The 18579-nt window shown below is 50.0% G+C and overlaps 1 protein-coding gene across 4 annotated transcripts in view; it reads left to right on the plus strand.

Moving 5' to 3' along the window:
* Positions 1 to 3640: 3640 nt before the first annotated feature.
* Positions 3641 to 18579, plus strand: part of TP53BP2 (tumor protein p53 binding protein 2) — an 81192-nt gene continuing 66253 nt past the window's right edge. For 3 of the 4 annotated variants that reach the window (XM_056568466.1, XM_056568470.1, XM_056568468.1), the window contains exons 1-2: positions 3857 to 4013; positions 8373 to 8500. In XM_056568466.1, coding sequence (XP_056424441.1) covers positions 8474 to 8500 — 27 coding nt within the window. In that variant the 5' untranslated portion in view covers positions 3857 to 4013; positions 8373 to 8473. Of the gene's footprint in view, positions 3802 to 3856; positions 4014 to 8372; positions 8501 to 18579 lie in introns of those variants that run through there. The other variant, XM_056568467.1, reaches the window with a different exon arrangement.

Genomic DNA, 18579 nt, shown 5'->3' on the forward strand with positions numbered 1-18579 from the left:
GCTTCTATTGGTGGCCGACTCTGGAGACGGATGTTGTGGACTTTGTGCGAGCCTGCACTATCTGTGCCCGGGATAAGACTCCTCGCCAGAAGCCCGCTGGTTTTCTTCATCCCCTGCCTGTCCCCGAACAGCCTTGGTCTCTGATTGGTATGGATTTTATTACAGACCTACCCCCATCCCGTGGCAACACTGTTATTTGGGTGGTCGTTGATCGATTCTCCAAAATGGCACATTTCATCCCTCTTCCTGGTCTTCCTTCAGCGCCTCAGTTGGCTAAACAATTTTTTGTACACATTTTTCGTCTTCACGGGTTGCCTACGCAGATCGTCTCGGATAGAGGCGTCCAATTCGTGTCTAAATTCTGGAGGGCTCTCTGTAAACAACTCAAGATTAAATTAAATTTTTCTTCTGCATATCATCCCCAATCCAATGGACAAGTAGAAAGAATTAACCAGGTCTTGGGTGATTATTTACGACATTTTGTTTCCTCCCGCCAGGATGACTGGGCAGATCTCCTTCCATGGGCCGAATTCTCGTATAACTTCAGAGTCTCTGAATCTTCCTCCAAATCCCCATTTTTCGTGGTGTACGGCCGTCACCCTCTTCCCCCCCTCCCTACCCCCTTGCCCTCTGGTCTGCCCGCTGTGGATGAAATTTCTCGTGACCTTTCCATCATATGGAGAGAGACCCAAAATTCTCTCTTACAGGCTTCATCACGCATGAAGAAGTTCGCGGATAAGAAAAGAAGAGCTCCTCCCATTTTTTCCCCTGGAGACAAGGTATGGCTCTCCGCTAAATATGTCCGCTTCCGTGTCCCTAGCTACAAGTTGGGACCACGCTATCTTGGTCCTTTCAAAATTTTGTGCCAGATTAATCCTGTCTCTTACAAACTTCTTCTTCCTCCTTCTCTTCGTATTCCTAATGCCTTTCACGTTTCTCTTCTTAAACCACTCATCATCAACCGTTTCTCTCCCAAATCTGTTCCTCCCACTCCTGTTTCCGGCTCCTCGGACATCTTCTCCGTCAAAGAGATTCTGGCATCAAAAAAGGTCAGAGGGAAAACCTTTTTTTTAGTGGATTGGGAGGGTTGTGGTCCAGAAGAGAGATCCTGGGAACCTGAGGACAATATCCTAGACAAAAGTCTGCTCCTCAGGTTCTCAGGCTCTAAGAAGAGGGGGAGACCCAAGGGGGGGGGGTACTGTTACGCCGAGCGCTCCGGGTCCCCGCTCCTCCCCGGAGCGCTCGCTACACTCTCCTCACTGCAGCGCTCCGGTCAGATCCACTGACCCGGGGCGCTGCGATACTGCTTCCAGCCGGGATGCGATTCGCGATGCGGGTAGCGCCCGCTCGCGATGCACACCCCGGCTCCCGTACCTGACTCGCTCTCCGTCGGTCCTGTCCCGGCGCGCGCGGCCCCGCTCCTTAGGGCGCGCGCGCGCCGGGTCTTTGCGATTTAAAGGGCCACTGCGCCGCTGATTGGCGCAGTGGTTCCAATTAGTCTGATCACCTGTGCACTTCCCTATATCACCTCACTTCCCTTGCACTTCCTTGCCGGATCTTGTTGCCATCGTGCCAGTGAAAGCGTTTCCTTGTGTGTTCCTAGCCTGTGTTCCAGACCTCCTGCCGTTGCCCCTGACTACGATCCTTGCTGCCTGCCCCGACCTTCTGCTACGTCCGACCTTGCTTCTGTCTACTCCCTTGTACCGCGCCTATCTTCAGCAGTCAGAGAGGTTGAGCCGTTGCTAGTGGATACGACCTGGTTGCTACCGCCGCAGCAAGACCATCCCGCTTTGCGGCGGGCTCTGGTGAAAACCAGTAGTGACTTAGAACCGATCCACTAGCACGGTCCACGCCAATCCCTCTCCGGCACAGAGGATCCACTACCTGCCAGCCGGCATCGTGACAATTATCAGCTGCTGAAGTTGAGTTGTTCTTTTCTGCCTGCCAACAGTGCTCTCCGCTGACATCTCTGCTTGTCTCGGGAACTGCACAGAGTACAAGAGGTTTGCTATGGGAATTTGCTTCTACTCTGGACAGTTCCCGAAACACGTGTCATCAGAGAGCACTTAGACAGAAAAGAACAACTACACTTCAGCAGCTCATAAGTGCTGAAAGGATTAAGATTTTTTAATAGAAGTCATTTACAAATCTGTTTGACTCTCTGGAGCCAGTTGATATATATATTTATAAAAAAAAGTTTTTTTTCCTGGATAATCCCTTTAACCATAGAGTGCACAGGGGCCCCAAAAAATGTTAGATGGTCCCCTGCTTATAACAGTGATGTCTGAGGCGATTCACTGGAGTGAAATGAACTGTATGAATGGGGAGAGGTGAGTATGTGGCCTGAGGGGAGGTTTGTATTGGTTTAGGGGTCTGTATTAGGTTAGGTGGTTTGGTATGGGGTCTATATCTGGTTTGGGATCTGTATTAGGTGAGGTGGTCTGGTGTGGGGTCTGTATTTGTTTATGTTGTCTGGTCTGTATTATTGTATTTTATGTATTTGTTGAGGGTTCTAGGGTCTGCATTTGTTTGGTTAGGGGATCTGGTCTGGGTCTGTATTTGTGTAGCGGGTCTAATCTGGGGTCTGCATTTATATAGGGGGTCTGGTTTGGGGTTTGTATTTGTGTAGGGGGTCTGGTCTGGAGTTTGCATTTGTTTAGGGGGTCTGGATTAGTTTTGGGATTTAGGATCTGTATTTGTGTAGGCGGGCTGGGGTTTGTATTACTTAAGGGGGTCTGGTCTGGCATTTGTATAACTTTACGGGTTCTGGTCTGGGGTCTGTATTACTATAGGGGGTCTGTTCTGGGGTCTGTATAACATTAGGGGCTCTGGTCTGGGGTCTGTATTTCTTTAGGGGATCTGGTCTGGAGTCTGTATACCTTCAGGGGATCTGGTCTGGGGGTCTTTATTACTATAGGGGGTCTTTATAACTTTGGGGGCTCTGGTCTGGGGTTTGTATTTGTTTATGGGGTCTGTATTACTTTAGGGGGTATGGTCGGGAGTCTGTATAACTTAAGAAGCTCTGGTTTGGGGTATGTATTACTTTAGGGGGTCTGGGGTTTGTATTTGTTTATTGGGTCTGTATTAGTTTAGGGTTATAGGATGTGTTTGTGTAGGGGGACTGATCTGGGGGCTGTATTGGTTTAGAAGGTCTATCAATTTAGGGGGAGTGTATGAATAACAAAAATTTGTCAGATTGTGCAAAAATTTGCAATAACTTTTAATTGTCGCATTTGATCAATCAGCTACCACTGCAAAATCCAAATTAACGTCATTAAAAGTAATGATAAAATAACTTAAGCAGTGTGTAAGTGTACATGTTACTACATTTTTGCGCAAATCACTTGCAAAAAATAGCTGTGTAGATACAAACTGATACATTTCCAATGATTTGCCCATAGCAACAAATCATAGGCTTGTGGTTGCTATGGACAAATCACACCAAAAAAATTAAAATCCACACACGAGTTGATACATTAGGGCATATATATATATATATATTAGAAAGTTTCTGAATTTTCTTTATTGTAAGAAATCAATAAAACTTTATTAGCAATTGCGCACAGAGACAACCCAAACGCTAGAGGCCGCTGTCTGCAGAGTAGAGAGTCAGTCAGGCTTCAACTGTTACCATGACAACCCGTGTTGTGCCCCCGAGAAGGGGCGGCGGCCATTTTAACTTTTGTTTTCTCAACTACTACAGGAAAAGTGCAGCGTTCGTCACAGCAACATAATCTATCGCCTGTCGTGGCGTTCCTATCGCCACATATCGCCGATATCAGAACCCCGGGGAGTAGCCTGGTGAGTCACGTGATATGTGCGGTAACTAGGGGTGACGTTAGCCGGGAGGGGGCGTGGCGATACGTGACGGGGCGGGGAGGGATCGGCCTCTCGGGCAGCGGACACAGCCGCCTCCCTCCTCCGCAGGACAAAGCAGGTGATCCCGGAGAGACGGCCGGGTAGTGGTGACGAGAGGCCGGCGGGGAAGGATCCTGAGGTGGCGGCGGATACAGGTGGGTGATGGGGGGCGCCGTACTGTGGAGGGGCCGCGGGCAGTGAGGAGGGGGCGCTGCTCTATTTGGGGGTCATACATGTTATACATATGTTACATCTACGTAACGACCCCCCCCCCCCCTCACATAGAGTCTAAGGCAGGGTGCCTCCAGCTGTCACAAAACTACAACTCCCAGCATGCCCTGGCAGTTGAAGGCTTTCTGGGCATGATGAGAGTTGTAGTTCTCTTCAGCAACTTTTCTACACTCTGCGTCTCCACAGGATCTCTGCTTGCTGTCGTTGAATGGAAACGTATGTGCTTACATCCTGACAACCCCCCCATAAATTGTGAACTGTCTGATGCCCCCCTTGCGTGTGGCGGCCTGTCTGATGCCCCCTTGTGTGTGTGGCGGCCTGTCTGATGCCCCCTTGTGTGTGTGGCGGCCTGTCTGATGCCCCCTTGTGTGTGTGGCGGCCTGTCTGATGCCCCCTTGTGTGTGTGGCGGCCTGTCTGATGCCCCCTTGTGTGTGTGGCGGCCTGTCTGATGCCCCCTTGTGTGTGTGGCGGCCTGTCTGATGCCCCCTTGTGTGTGTGGCGGCCTGTCTGATGCCCCCTTGTGTGTGTGGCGGCCTGTCTGATGCCCCCTTGTGTGTGTGGCGGCCTGTCTGATGCCCCCTTGTGTGTGTGGCGGCCTGTCTGATGCCCCCTTGTGTGTGTGGCGGCCTGTCTGATGCCCCCTTGTGTGTGTGGCGGCCTGTCTGATGCCCCCTTGTGTGTGTGGCGGCCTGTCTGATGCCCCCTTGTGTGTGTGGCGGCCTGTCTGATGCCCCCTTGTGTGTGTGGCGGCCTGTCTGATGCCCCCTTGTGTGTGTGGCGGCCTGTCTGATGCCCCCTTGTGTGTGTGGCGGCCTGTCTGATGCCCCCTTGTGTGTGTGGCGGCCTGTCTGATGCCCCCCTTGTGTGTGTGGCGGCCTGTCTGATGCCCCCCTTGTGTGTGTGGCGGCCTGTCTGATGCCTCCTTGTGTGTGGCGGCCTGTCTGATGCCCCCTTGTGTGTGTGGCGGCCTGTCTGATGCCCCCTTGTGTGTGTGGCGGCCTGTCTGATGCCCCCTTGTGTGTGTGGCGGCCTGTCTGATGCCCCCTTGTGTGTGTGGCGGCCTGTCTGATGCCCCCTATGTGTGTGGCGGCCTGTCTGATGCCCCCTTGTGTATGTGGCGGCCTGTCTGATGCCCCCTTGTGTGTGGCGGCCTGTCTGATGCCCCCTTGCGTGTGGCGGCCTGTCTGATGCCCCCTTGCGTGTGGCGGCCTGTCTCCAGCCTCTTGAAATTGATGATGTTCCCATACACTGACAGCAAACATAGATCTTTGGAAGAATCACAATGCAAAGCATGTGGGAAGTGACAGAACTTTACATTGTACAGATCTGGAGGGGAGGGGGGATCCTAATACAGATCACTGATTATAGATGGATCCTGCACAGATGCGGGGGCGTTTCAGTGTGTATTTATAGATCTTTATCTCTAGTCTCCTGATCTCAGTATGATGGAATATTAGAATATTATACACTCCCCTCCATACTTTCCCTACAGCCTCAGTGGGTGATGTCATCCGCTCCCATCATTACCTTCCTGTAGCTGAGGTCACCCAGGTCTTCTGCAGCGTTGCCCGTAGTTGTTAGGTGGTTTTCCTTATTGGTGTCATAGAGCCGGGCTGGTATATCTGCTGTATAGTCACTGGGGTCATAGAGCCAGGCTGGTATATCTGCTGTATAGTCACTGGGGTCATAGAGCCAGGCTGGTATATCTGCTGTATAGTCACTGGGGTCATAGAGCCGGGCTGGTATATCTGCTGTATAGTCCCTGGGGTCATAGAGCCGGGCTGGTATATCTGCTGTATAGTCACTGGGGTCATAGAGCCGGGCTGGTATATGCTGTATAGTCACTGGGGTCATAGAGCCGGGCTGGTATATCTGCTGTATAGTCACTGAGGTCATAGAGCCGGCCTTGTATATCTGCTGTATAATCACTGGGGTCATAGAGCCGGGCTGGTATATCTGCTGTATAGTCACTGGGGTCATAGAGCTGGGCTGGTATATCTGCTGTATAGTCTCTGGGGTCATAGAGCCGGACTCGTATATCTGCTGTATGGTCACTGGGGTCATAGAGCCGGGCTGGTATATCTGCTGTATAGTCCCTGGGGTCATAGAGCCGGGCTGGTATATGCTATATAATCACTGGGGTCATAGAGCCGGGCTGGTATATCTGCTGTATAGTCACTGGGGTCATAGAGCCGGGCTGGTATATCTGCTGTATAGTCACTGGGGTCATAGAGCCGGGCGGGTATATCTGCTGTATAGTCACTGGGGTCATAGAGCCGGGCTGGTATATCTGCTGTATAGTCACTGGGGTCATAGAGCCGGGCTGGTATATCTGCTGTATAGTCACTGAGGTCATAGAGCCGGGCTGGTATATCTGCTGTATAGTCACTGGGGTCATAGAGCCGGGCTGGTATATCTGCTGTATAGTCACTGGGGTCATAGAGCCGGGCGGGTATATCTGCTGTATAGTCCCTGGGGTCATAGAGCCGGGCTGGTATATGCTGTATAATCACTGGGGTCATAGAGCCGGGCTGGTATATCTGCTGTATAGTCCCTGGGGTCATAGAGCCGGGCTGGTATATCTGCTGTATAGTCACTGGGGTCATAGAGCCGGGCTGGTATATCTGCTGTATAGTCACTGGGGTCATAGAGCCGGGCGGGTATATCTGCTGTATAGTCACTGGGGTCATAGAGCTGGGCTGGTATATCTGCTGTATAGTCACTGGGGTCATAGAGCCGGGCGGGTATATCTGCTGTATAGTCACTGGGGTCATAGAGCCGGGCTGCTATATCTGCTGTATAGTCACTGGGGTCATAGAGCCGGGCTGGTATATCTGCTGTATAGTCACTGGGGTCATAGAGCCGGGCTGGTATATCTGCTGTATAGTCACTGGGGTCATAGAGCCGGGCTGGTATATCTGCTGTATAGTCAATGGGGTCATAGAGCCGGGCTGGTATATCTGCTGTATAGTCACTGGGGTCATAGAGTCGGGCTGGTATATCTGCTGTATAGTCCCTGGGGTCATAGAGCCGGACTGGTATATCTGCTGTATAGTCTCTGGGGTCATAGAGCCGGGCTGGTATATCTGCTCTACAGTCACTGGGGTCATAGAGCCGGGCTGGTATATCTGCTGTATAGTCACTGAGGTCATAGAGCCGGGCTGGTATATCTGCTGTATAGTCACTGAGGTCATAGAGCCGGGCTGGTATATCTGCTCTGCAGTCACTGGGGTCATAGAGCCGGGCTGGTATATCTGCTGTATAGTCACTGAGGTCATAGAGCCGGGCGGGTATATCTGCTGTATAGTCCCTGGGGTCATAGAGCCGGGCGGGTATATCTGCTGTATAGTCCCATGCTGGGCGCCATCACACGCTGCTGTAAAAAAAGAAACTCATGTGACAAGTGTGAACAATGCAGCCGCAGCACCATGTGGCGGTACACATAAAATAGGCCAGCAATCTTCAGCTTTTACAGAACTGCAACTCCAATCATTCCCTAACAACCTGTGGCATGTCATCTGTCTAGGCACCATAAAGGTTGTGGTTTTGCAACAGCTGACAGCGGTTAGGGCATGATGGGAGTTGTGGTTTTTCAACAGCTGGAGAGCCTTAAGTTGTTAGGACATGATGGGACTTGTAGTTGTGCAACAGCTGGAGAGCCTTAAGTTGTTAGGACATGATGGGACTTGTAGTTGTGCAACAGCTGGAGTGCTACAGGTTGTTAGGACATGATGGGATTGGTAGTCCTGCAACAGCTGTAGAGCTACAGGTTTTTAAGGCTTGATGGGAGTTGTAGTCCTGCAACAGCTGTAGAGCTACAGGTTAAGGCATGATAGGAGTTGTGGTTTTGCAACAGCTCTAGTTCTACAGGTTGTGAAGGCATGATGGGAGTTGTAGTTCTGCAACTGCTGGGGGCGGGGGGGGGGTTACCGGTTTGGGATCGTGGATATTAGACTTATAGGGACTCCATTGCTGAGGTGCAGGGTCCTTACTGCAGATCTCCTGGTCCACAGTGATGACATCCTGGGACATGACCCTTTTGCATTCATTGCTCATTGTATAGGGGCTGATTGTATTTGGGGAAGTCCTCGCTAAGCAGGTTCGGGGGCTGCACCTATTAAAGTCAAAGTAATCCACTATTTTACCATGACCGCAGGCGATAATGTGTTACTGCAGAGCACGTCCCCTGGTGAATGCAAATAAGTAAAAGCCATAAAGTGAGGAGGGGGTGCTGCACTATGGCTTGTGCACTGACTCGTATGTTCCTTCTTCTCCTCCTCAGGCCCCGGCTTTATCTCCAAATTATTATTTTTTGCACCTTGAATGAGCGGCATCGTCCCCGTCATCACTTCTCTGTAACGGACGTCGGCAAGGCTTCCATAAATGCGGTACGGAGCCAAAATGATGCCGGTGAGTAACGATTATCTGCATTGTACATACGCCGGTGGGCATTTGCAACAACAGCATGTGACTTTCTCTCACCGTTTCCCAACCAGTGTGCCTCCAGCTGTTGCAAAACTACAACTCCCAGCGTGCCCGGACAGCCGTTGGCTGTCCGGGCACGCTGGGAGTGGTACTTTTGCAACATCTGGATGCACACTGGTTGGGAAACGCTGCTGTATGCCATTGCCAGGGCATCCTGGGGGCAGACAGACATATGTAGGCTTAAAGGGGTTATCCAGGAAAAAACTTTTTATTTTATTTTTTATATATCAACTGGCTCCAGAAAGTTAAACAGATTTGTAAATTACTTCTATTAAAAAAAATCTTAATCCTTTCAGTACTTATGAGCTTCTGAAGTTAAGGTTGTTCTTTTCTGTCTAAATCCTCTCTGATGACACGTGTCTCGGGAACCGCCCAGTTTAGAAGCAAATCCGCATAGCAAACCTCTTCTAAACTGGGCGTTTCCCGAGACACGTGTCATCAGAGAGCACTTAGACAGAAAAGAACAACCTAAACTTCAGCAGCTCATAAGTACTGAAAGGATTAAGATTTTTTTAATAGAATGAATTTACAAATCTGTTTAACTTTCTGGAGCCAGTTGATATATAAAAAAAAATAGTTTTTTTTCCTGGAATACCCCTTTAAGGTAGGGTCACACAGAACGGATCTGCAGCGTATTTTATGCTGCGGATCCGCCGGTGACCCCACCCATTTTGGGCCTCCAGCTGTTGCCACCACCCTTCCCCCGATGCTACTAGCAGCCACACACGTGACCTGTGAGTCGCTGAGTCCACTCTGACATCGCGCATGTGCCGTATACTCAGATATGGCGGCTGCTCCCCGATGTCTGAGTGGACTCGTTGACTCGCAGGCCCCCTGTGTGGCTGCACGTAGCGGCGGATTGCTGCTGCCAGCAGGCCAGGGACGAGGCAGGAGAAGGGGGGTGGCAACAGCTGGAGGCACAAAATTAATCGGGTCACCAGCGGATCCGCAGCATAAAATACGCTGCAGATCCGTTACGTGTGACCCCCCACCCTTACACAGTGTTATTTTTTTGTTAATAAAGGCGGGTCCCAATAAGCTGTGATGTCCATATGGGGAATGGTTCACCCCCCATAAGACCTTTTGCTGTGGCCGTGCTGACGTTTTGTGTTTCTGTTGCATGTCAGGTGTGTTTCTATAGTCAGTATCAGGTAAGCCCCCTCTATTCTTCATTCACCTGGTGGCTGTGATGGTGCATTGTGTTGTATCTGGTTACAGGCTTGTAATGGAAATGAGTAGGGGGCTGCGCTGTGCACACTGTCAGGCTTCCCTCCATTGTGTTAGGTGGGTATTGTCGCCATTGTGTATCATATTGCCTTGGAGACCACCAGTCATCCAGTTTGGTTGGTTGTTGGTAGGGGGGGGGGGGGGGTCTCCCTGCCTAGTAATAACGTTATGTGGCCCTAAGGTTTGGTAGGATGGACTTGTACGGTGTAAACTCTTGTAGTCTGACATTGTGCTGCTGTGGACCTACTAGTCCCAGACGGTGCGTTTTATGACTGGCGGACACGGCCCTGCACACCTCTGGGGTTTTAGAAGGTTTTCCAGATGTATATAAATACCAGAAAAGATGTCTATAAATCCGTCATTCTGTGGGTGCGGCTGAGGTTACCGCCATGTCTGCTCATCACAGCTGGGAAAAGGAGACTTCATATAAAAGCCTGGAAGACGTCTTTGGCTGAACATGTGCAGGTAGATTCTCGTACTATTAACTCATTGAAGTCTTCCTCTAGCTTTCCCTTCCGACATCATCATGTGTGTGACCTGTCTGATTGTCCCCAACCCCCGTGATCATGCGTGCGACCTGCCAGACTGTCCACCCCCCCCCCGCCTTATCATTTGTGCAACTTAACTGACTGTCCCACCTAACAACGTCATGTGTGCGACCTGTCTGATTGTCCCCAACCCCCCTGCCTGACTGTCCCTCGCCATCATCATGTGTAACCTGCCTGACTGTCCCTCGCCATCATCATGTGTAACTTGCCTGACTGTCCCTCGCCACCATCATGTGTAACCTGCCTGACTGTCCCTCGCCATCATCATGTGTAACCTGCCTGACTGTCCCTCGCCACCATCATGTGTAACCTGCCTGACTGTCCCTCGCCACCATCATGTGTAACCTGCCTGACTGTCCCTCGCCTTCATCATGTGTAACCTGTCTGACTGTCCCTCGCCATCATAGTGCGTGTAACCTGCCTGACTGTCCCTCGCCACCATCATGTGTAACCTGCCTGACTGTCCCTCGCCATCATAGTGCGTGTAACCTGCCTGACTGTCCCTCGCCATCATCATGTGTAACCTGCCTGACTGTCCCTCGCCACCATCATCGTGTGTAACCTGCCTGACTGTCCCTCACCATCATCGTGTGTAACCTGCCTGACTGTCCCTCGCCACCATCATCGTGTGTAACCTGCCTGACTGTCCCTCGCCACCATCATCATGTGTAACCTGCCTGACTGTCCCTCGCCATCATAGTGCGTGTAACCTGCCTGACTGTCCCTCGCCATCATCATGTGTAACCTGCCTGACTGTCCCCCGCCACCATCATCGTGTGTAACCTGCCTGACTGTCCCTCACCATCATCGTGTGTAACCTGCCTGACTGTCCCTCACCATCATCGTGTGTAACCTGCCTGACTGTCCCTCGCCACCATCATGTGTAACCTGCCTGACTGTCCCTCGCCACCATCATGTGTAACCTGCCTGACTGTCCCTCACCACCATCATCGTGTGTAACCTGCCTGACTGTCCCTCACCACCATCATCATGTGTAACCTGCCTGACTGTCCCTCGCCACCATCATCGTGTGTAACCTGCCTGACTGTCCCTCGCCACCATCATCGTGTGTAACCTGCCTGACTGTCCCTCACCATCATCGTGTGTAACCTGCCTGGCTTCCCCCCCCCCAGTGAACAAGTATTGTCCATACAGGTCTCATTCTGTCCTATACTTCCCAACAAGCAGCCAATTTCTATTTCCTCACTCCTCTGGTGCGTATACTGTAAGTGGGGTCTCTCCAGATAACACAGATTTCACTCTATTTTTTTAGTCAGACGTTCCGGTGACCGATTTTGACCTTTTTTTTGCGACATTTTTAGCTGTCGCTACTTATTTTGTAAAGTAACTTCCAAGAAATCCAATGATTCATTCTGTAACATCCTACAACAAAGGTCTCCATTGTCCGAGTCAGTGTCGGCGTTTTTCCTGCTCTGCTGTTCTTTGTCAGCGCCCGGTCGGCTCTGCAGTGCGGTTCTTTTCCTTCACTGCACCTTCAGCCTCTTTGCCAAGAATCATTTTGAAAAATGCTGCGAGAGTAAAGTTCACTCCTGAAGCGGCGGCGGAGTCTGTAGGTGTTTTTTTTATTTTTTTTTTCTTCCTTCTCTTTGGCATTTTCAACCCTGTCTGGTGTTTTTTTTTATATATTTTTTTATTTATTTTTTAAAAACTTTTGGCCAAAAGAAAAAAAATTAATAAAATCACGTAGGGTAGAAGAAAAACATCTATAATACATGTTGTGTTTTTATTTTTGTTTTTTAGAAAACTAGATACAAACATACATATACAGTGGTCCCTCAAGTTACAATATTAATTGGTTCCAGGACGACCATTGTATGTTGAAACCATTGTATGTTGAGACCAGAACTCTATGGAAACCTGGTAATTGGTTCTGAAGCCACCAAAATGTAATCAAAAATAGGAAAAAGGGGAGGATTAAAGAAAAATAAGTAGATAACTAATATAGATAAAGCAAATCCTTACATATAAAGGTAATAAAGATCTGCTGGGAGCTGTAATCACTGTCTATGTCAGTGTTTCCCAAGCAGGGAGCCTCCAGCTGTTGCAAAACTACAACTCCCAGCATGCCCGGACAGTCGTTGGCTGTCCGGGCATGCTGGGAGTTGTAGTTTTGCAACAGCTGAGGCCACCCTACTTGGGAAACACTGGTCTATGTAGAGGACAAGAGCTTCTTCAGGGTCCTGTACAGTACACACAATGTCCTAAAAAGTAATGGAGTCACCCTTACCTGGTGTCCAAAGGAACAGCTAACCCTGGTACAGGTAAAGAGTACAGAACATGTAATACCTCCCTGTACTGTAGGGGGCGCTACCAGACACCAGTCAGTGCATACACTTCAGTAATACAGGGGTTTTACCAGTAAATGCCCATTCTGATTGGTCGGTTCTTCCGACCATTGACAGATATCACAGATCTGGACTGTCTGTACATTGTATGTTGAGTCTGGTTTCAACTTACGATGGTCCAGAAAAGACCATTGTATGTTGAGACCATTGTAAGTTGAGGGATCACTGTATATCGGCAATGAGCATGCTGAAATAAAATAATGAGGAGCAAGCCCGCAGTAAAGAAAAATTTAAATTAAAAAGAAAAACCCAACATAGAGTAACAGCAGGAGCTGGGGGATAATTGCAGTGACCATGAAAAACAGGGCACTGCGCTAACAGAGTCCCGGGCTATAAAAGACAGCCAAAAATATACAAAAAAGGACCATTAAACAGGTCCCGGTCACAGTCAGTCAGAAAGAAGGTTAAAGGGGTATTCCGGGCAAAAACATTTTATCCCCTACGCGGGGACTGCGCCTCTAGTTTCAGGAACCTCCGGCAAGGGAGAGACATTCCGTGCCGCCTGTAGAAGCTTGTCCCGAGTCTCCGGGTAGTGGAGGCGGAGAACCACATCCCTCGGAACCTCCGAGTTTTTTGGGGCGTCCCAGCACTCTATGTATGCGGTCCAGACTGGGGAAGGGAAGGGTCAGACTGGGGAAGTAAGGCTTGAAATAGGGCCATGTCCGCAACAGGTAGGTCAGTGGTAGACTCGGGCAGGCCCCTAATTCTAATGTTAGCGCTCCAGGACCTATTCTCGAGGTCCTCTATTTTCAATTCTAGGAGGTCCAACCAGTCTGCTCATTCATAGATTGATGGTCCGAGTCCAGGGCCTCCGCTATATCATCAGGGCTAGTTCAGTCCGGAACATGTGCTGTATAGAGCGGAACAAATCAGGGGTATTCCAGGAAAAAAACTTATTTTTTTTTTTTTTTTTTTAATATCAACTGGTTCCAGAAAGTTAAACAGATTTGTAAATGACTTTTATATTATAAAATCTTAATCCTTCCAATAATTATCAGCTGCTGAAGTTGAGTTTTTCTTTTCTGTCTGACAACATTGACATCTCTGCTTGTCTCGGGAACTGGACAGAGTAGAAGAGGTTTGCTATGGGGATTTGCTTCTAAACTGGGCGGTTCCCGAGACAGGTGTCATCAGAGAGCACTTAGACAGAAAAGAACAACTCAACTTCAGCAGCTCATAAGTACTGAAAGAATTAAGATTTTTTAAATAGAAGTAATTTGCAAATCTATTTAACTTTCTGGAGCCAGTTGATATGTAAAAAAAAAAAAAAGGTTTTTCCTGGAATACCCCTTTAAGCAGTCCCACAGGTGTCAGCGGTGCAGGAACGCGGAGCTCACAGGGAACATGTCCTCACCAGCGAGCTGCGCGCATGCGCCCTCCCCAGGTGTTTTTTATATCCCATTCTGTTCCTATCAATGACTAATGGATGAAACACCCCTAAATGCTTATGTGGGGGGGTTCCAGGCCGCCCCCTGCCAGGCTCATATAACAGGTTATCCAGGACCAGCTGTAGTCTCCTGGGTGGACAGATCAGACATTAGTCACCTATGTAGGATGATGGGAGGACGTTCCTGGTATAACCTGTCGCCTCCTCCGCTCTTGCTGCATTTTCTCCCTTTTAATCGTCTATTTGTCAATCTGAGAATTATAATCTACTTTACATAAAGAGCCGAGGCCATCATTGTATTCTGTGGATTGTATAATGGGCCTCGCTCCATTGTATCCTGTTCTCACCACATCAACATAATAGGGACTAAGCTGCTCCAGAAACTCCCACCGGATCAACATAATAGGATAAGTAATATGTGTACATGGGCAGAATAGTGAGTACAGCTCTGGAGTATAATACAGGATATAACTCAGGATCAGTACAGGATAAGTAATGTAATGTATGTACACAGTGACCTCACCAGCAGAATAGTGAGTACAGCTCTGGAGTATAATACAGGATATAACTCAGGATCAGTACAGGATAAGTAATGTAATGTATATACACACTGATCTCACCAGCAGAATAGTGAGTACAGCTCTGGAGTATAATACAGGATATAACTCAGGATCAGTACAGGATAAGTAATGTAATGTATGTACACAGTGACCTCACCAGCAGAATAGTGAGTACAGCTCTGGTGTATAATACAGGATATAAATCGAGATTTTCCTAGCTTGTGACGGAAAATATTAGTTATATGAAGACAGGAGGCGAGTATCTTATGCATTATTCTTTCTTTAATAATGCCCATAGCAGAACAAAATTCGATAACAATCAGTGTAAAGAAAAAACTACAACTCCCAGCAGTCCCGGGACCACAGCAGCCACTCCTCGTCTGTAGCCCCTATATAAGGACTGCCCACATATGGATCCTCCTCTTTCTTCACGCGAATCAGAGCCGCATAGGAAGCCGAAACGCCAGCCAGACATCCACATCGCTCCTCCAATCTTCGGCCAGTAAGGCCAGAACTCAGGAAACGAGGCCACTCGACGGCCTAACTTCGTCCCAACGGGGACTGTAGAGAACTCCAGCAGTGCTTAACCAACAGGTTATTAGTAGACAGGAAACCAGCCAATGCCTTCAGTATCCTGAAAAGACAATAAAAAATCATAACAGGGTGGGTAGGGAGGGAAGATACTCGCCTCCTGTCTTCATATAACTAATATTTTCCGTCACAAGCTAGGAAAATCTCGATTTATATATCAGACAGGAGGCTCATATCTTATGCAAGTTCAAAGCTAATAAGTATCGACAGAGAAACAAAATCAGAAATAGTATCACAAAACTGACATGGAAACATGGTCCTCCGGTCTGAAGTAGAACCGGCGAAAGGTAGACTCTGAAGACCAGTCAGCAGCCATGAGCAAGTCAGAAAGGGAGCCCCCTGCTGTGACTATTTTGGTAGCCATCGCACCCCTAGAAGAATGAGCTCCAAACAGGGAGACGTCTATGCCCGCCATATCCATGGCGGAACGCACCCAACGAGCCAAGGTAGCGGAGGCCACCGGATGGTGAGGTCTGACATAGGATATAAGAAGTTGAGAGAAATCCGGAGACCGTAAATCTGCAGTCTGCGATTCATACGCCTGTAGGCAACGAACCACACAAAGTCGAGGATGCGCGGGAAAAAACGGGTAAAAAACCGAGTGGATACCTGTCTTGGTCCGTCGGACCACAGAAAACTTGACTCCCTGAGGCGAAAATTGTCGCCTAGAGATGTCCAAAGCCTTCACGTCCGAGACGCGTTTGATAGACACCAAACATAAAAGGACCGTCAGTTTATACGACAGCAGTTTTAGGGGAAGATCGTCATTGTCTTCCCAAGAGACAAACATCTCGAGCAACCTGGAGACATCCCAGGTCGACTGATATCTCGGCCGCGGGGGCCGGGTAAACTTAATGCCACGCAACAGTCTACATACCAGTGGGTGTTTGCCCACCGGCAAAGAGTCCACTGGGCAATGGTAAGCCGCGATAGCCGATCGGTAAACGTTGATGGAACTATAAGATTTGCCGGACTCAAAGGAATCCGCCAAGTAGTTCACCACTACAGACACAGGTGCATGTACGGGATCAATCTGTCGTTGATCACACCAACGAACCCAGAGCCTCCAGGCTGATCGATAAGCCGATCTAGTCCCGGGGGCCCAGGCCAGGGCGAGGAGATCCCTAGCTGATCTTGAAAGATCCTGGTCCGCATCCGGGACCCCGAAACCAACCACGCTAGGAGAGGAAGGTTGCCCTCCAACACCAGAGGGTGGAGATCCCCGGCCGGGTTGGAGAGGAGCTGTGGAAATTGGGGCAGAAGTCTGGGGTAGTCCACTGCCATCCCCAGAAGGAGAGGGAACCACGGTTGTGTGGGCCACCAGGGGGTGATCAGTACAATCGTCGCCTTCTGGTTCATCGTATGCAGAAGAACCCTGGAGATCATCTGGAATGGGGGAAACGCGTAGTGCGTTCCCCTGGGCCAGATGAGACGGAAAGCGTCGACTGCCGACGCCTCTGGGTCCGGTCTCCAGCTGAAAAAACGAAGTAATTGATGGTTGAGGCGAGAAGCGAAAAGATCCGTACACAACGGACCCCAAAGCTGTCTCAACCGTAGAAAAACTGATCGATCCAGCCGCCAATCGCTGGAGTCTAGCAAATAGCGAGAATTCCAGTCGGCCACCGTGTTGGAGACCCCCGGAATATATTCCGCCACCGGGATAATGTTGCGATCTAGACAGAAATGCCAGAAGTCCCTGGCAAGATCTGCAAGCATCTTGGACCTGGTGCCCCCAAGGCGGTTGACGTATTGGACCGCCGCCACGTTGTCCATGCGTAACAAAACGCAACAATTGGACGCTTGTGGCAAGAAGCTCTTGAGGGCAAAAAATGCCGCTAAGAGTTCCAAGGCATTGATGTGCAGGGCGACCTCCGTGGCGGACCAAGTCCCTCCTGTGGAAGCCTCCCCGCACCGTGCGCCCCAGCCGAGACGGCTCGCGTCCGACTCTATGATGACGTCCGGGCAGGAATTGAATATGGTTTTGCCGTTCCACTCGACGGCATGACGAAGCCACCACTGTAACTCCTCGATGGCTGCCGGACAAAGAGGAACTTCGTCCGCATACCTGAGGCCCTGGCGCAGGTGCATAATCTTGAGTCTCTGAAGGGCCCTGTAATGTAAGGGGGCCGGGAAGATGGCTTGGATAGAGGCTGCTAATAGGCCCACCAAGCGCGCCAGTACCCTTAAGGATAAGGACCCTCTGCGTAAGACCGCTCTGATTTCCTTGCGGATCAGGGCCAGTTTGGATTTGGGAAGGCGGAGAACGGCTTGATTGGTGTCCACCAAAAAGCCAAGGAACTCCATCTCTTGCAGAGGGATCAAAACCGATTTCTCTCGGTTGATTATGAATCCCAGATTCTGCAGAAGTAGCACCGTCCATGACATGTGGAGAGAAGCTTGCGTTTTGGAGCGGGCCATGATGAGGAGGTCGTCCAGATAAATGATCAGACGGACCCCTCTGCTCCTCAAGGATGCCACCACTGGTTTCATCAGTTTGGTGAAGCACCACGGAGCTGATGACAGGCCGAACGGAAGGCAAGTAAATTGCCACATGTGGTTCCTCCAGAGGAAACGAAGAAGGTGTTGGGAATCTTGGTGGATAGGGACGGTGAGGTAAGCGTCTTTCAAATCCACCTTCACCAGCCAATCGCCTGGTTGTAACAAATCGCGAAGGGAGTGAATTCCCTCCATCTTGAAATGGCGATACGTGACATGTTGGTTTAGTTCCCGAAGGTTTATGACCGGACGGTAACCGCCCCCTTTTTTCTTCACTAGGAAAAGGTTGCTTACGAACCCCAGGGAAGAAGGGTCGATCTCTCGGATCGCCTGCTTGGACAGGAGATCTTGGATCTCGTTGTCTATGAGCGACATGTTGTGTTGTGAAAAACGGATAGGGGCTGGTTGTATACCCAGGACCGGTAGAGATTGGAGTTCTATGTGAAATCCCGCTACTGTCTGTAGGATCCACGCGTCTGCCGTGATCGCAGACCAGGCGTGGGAAAAATACATCAGGCGCCCCCCCACAGGGATGTGAGCATGTGGAATATCTGGCACACTTACCGGTAGTTGGACGGGAACGGGGATATCCGCGTCCGCCACGTCCGCGCCAAGGTCGACCTCTGGGAGGGAAGAAAGGCGACGGTTGTGCCATTGGGACAGTGTAGGACGGAGGAGCCTGAGGGTACTGGTATTGGGCAGAGGGTCTGCCTTGTGGCCTATAGGAGGGGGTGCGGCCGGCAGATCGGCCTCTACCTCTGCCGGCCCGAGGAAAAAGCTTATTTGCCCCCGATCTCTTTAATGAGGTTTGGGCTTTATCCAGCCCTGT

The sequence above is a fragment of the Hyla sarda genome, chromosome 3 (assembly GCF_029499605.1).
Source record: "Hyla sarda isolate aHylSar1 chromosome 3, aHylSar1.hap1, whole genome shotgun sequence".
In the NCBI taxonomy this organism is placed as follows: Eukaryota; Metazoa; Chordata; class Amphibia; order Anura; family Hylidae; genus Hyla; species Hyla sarda.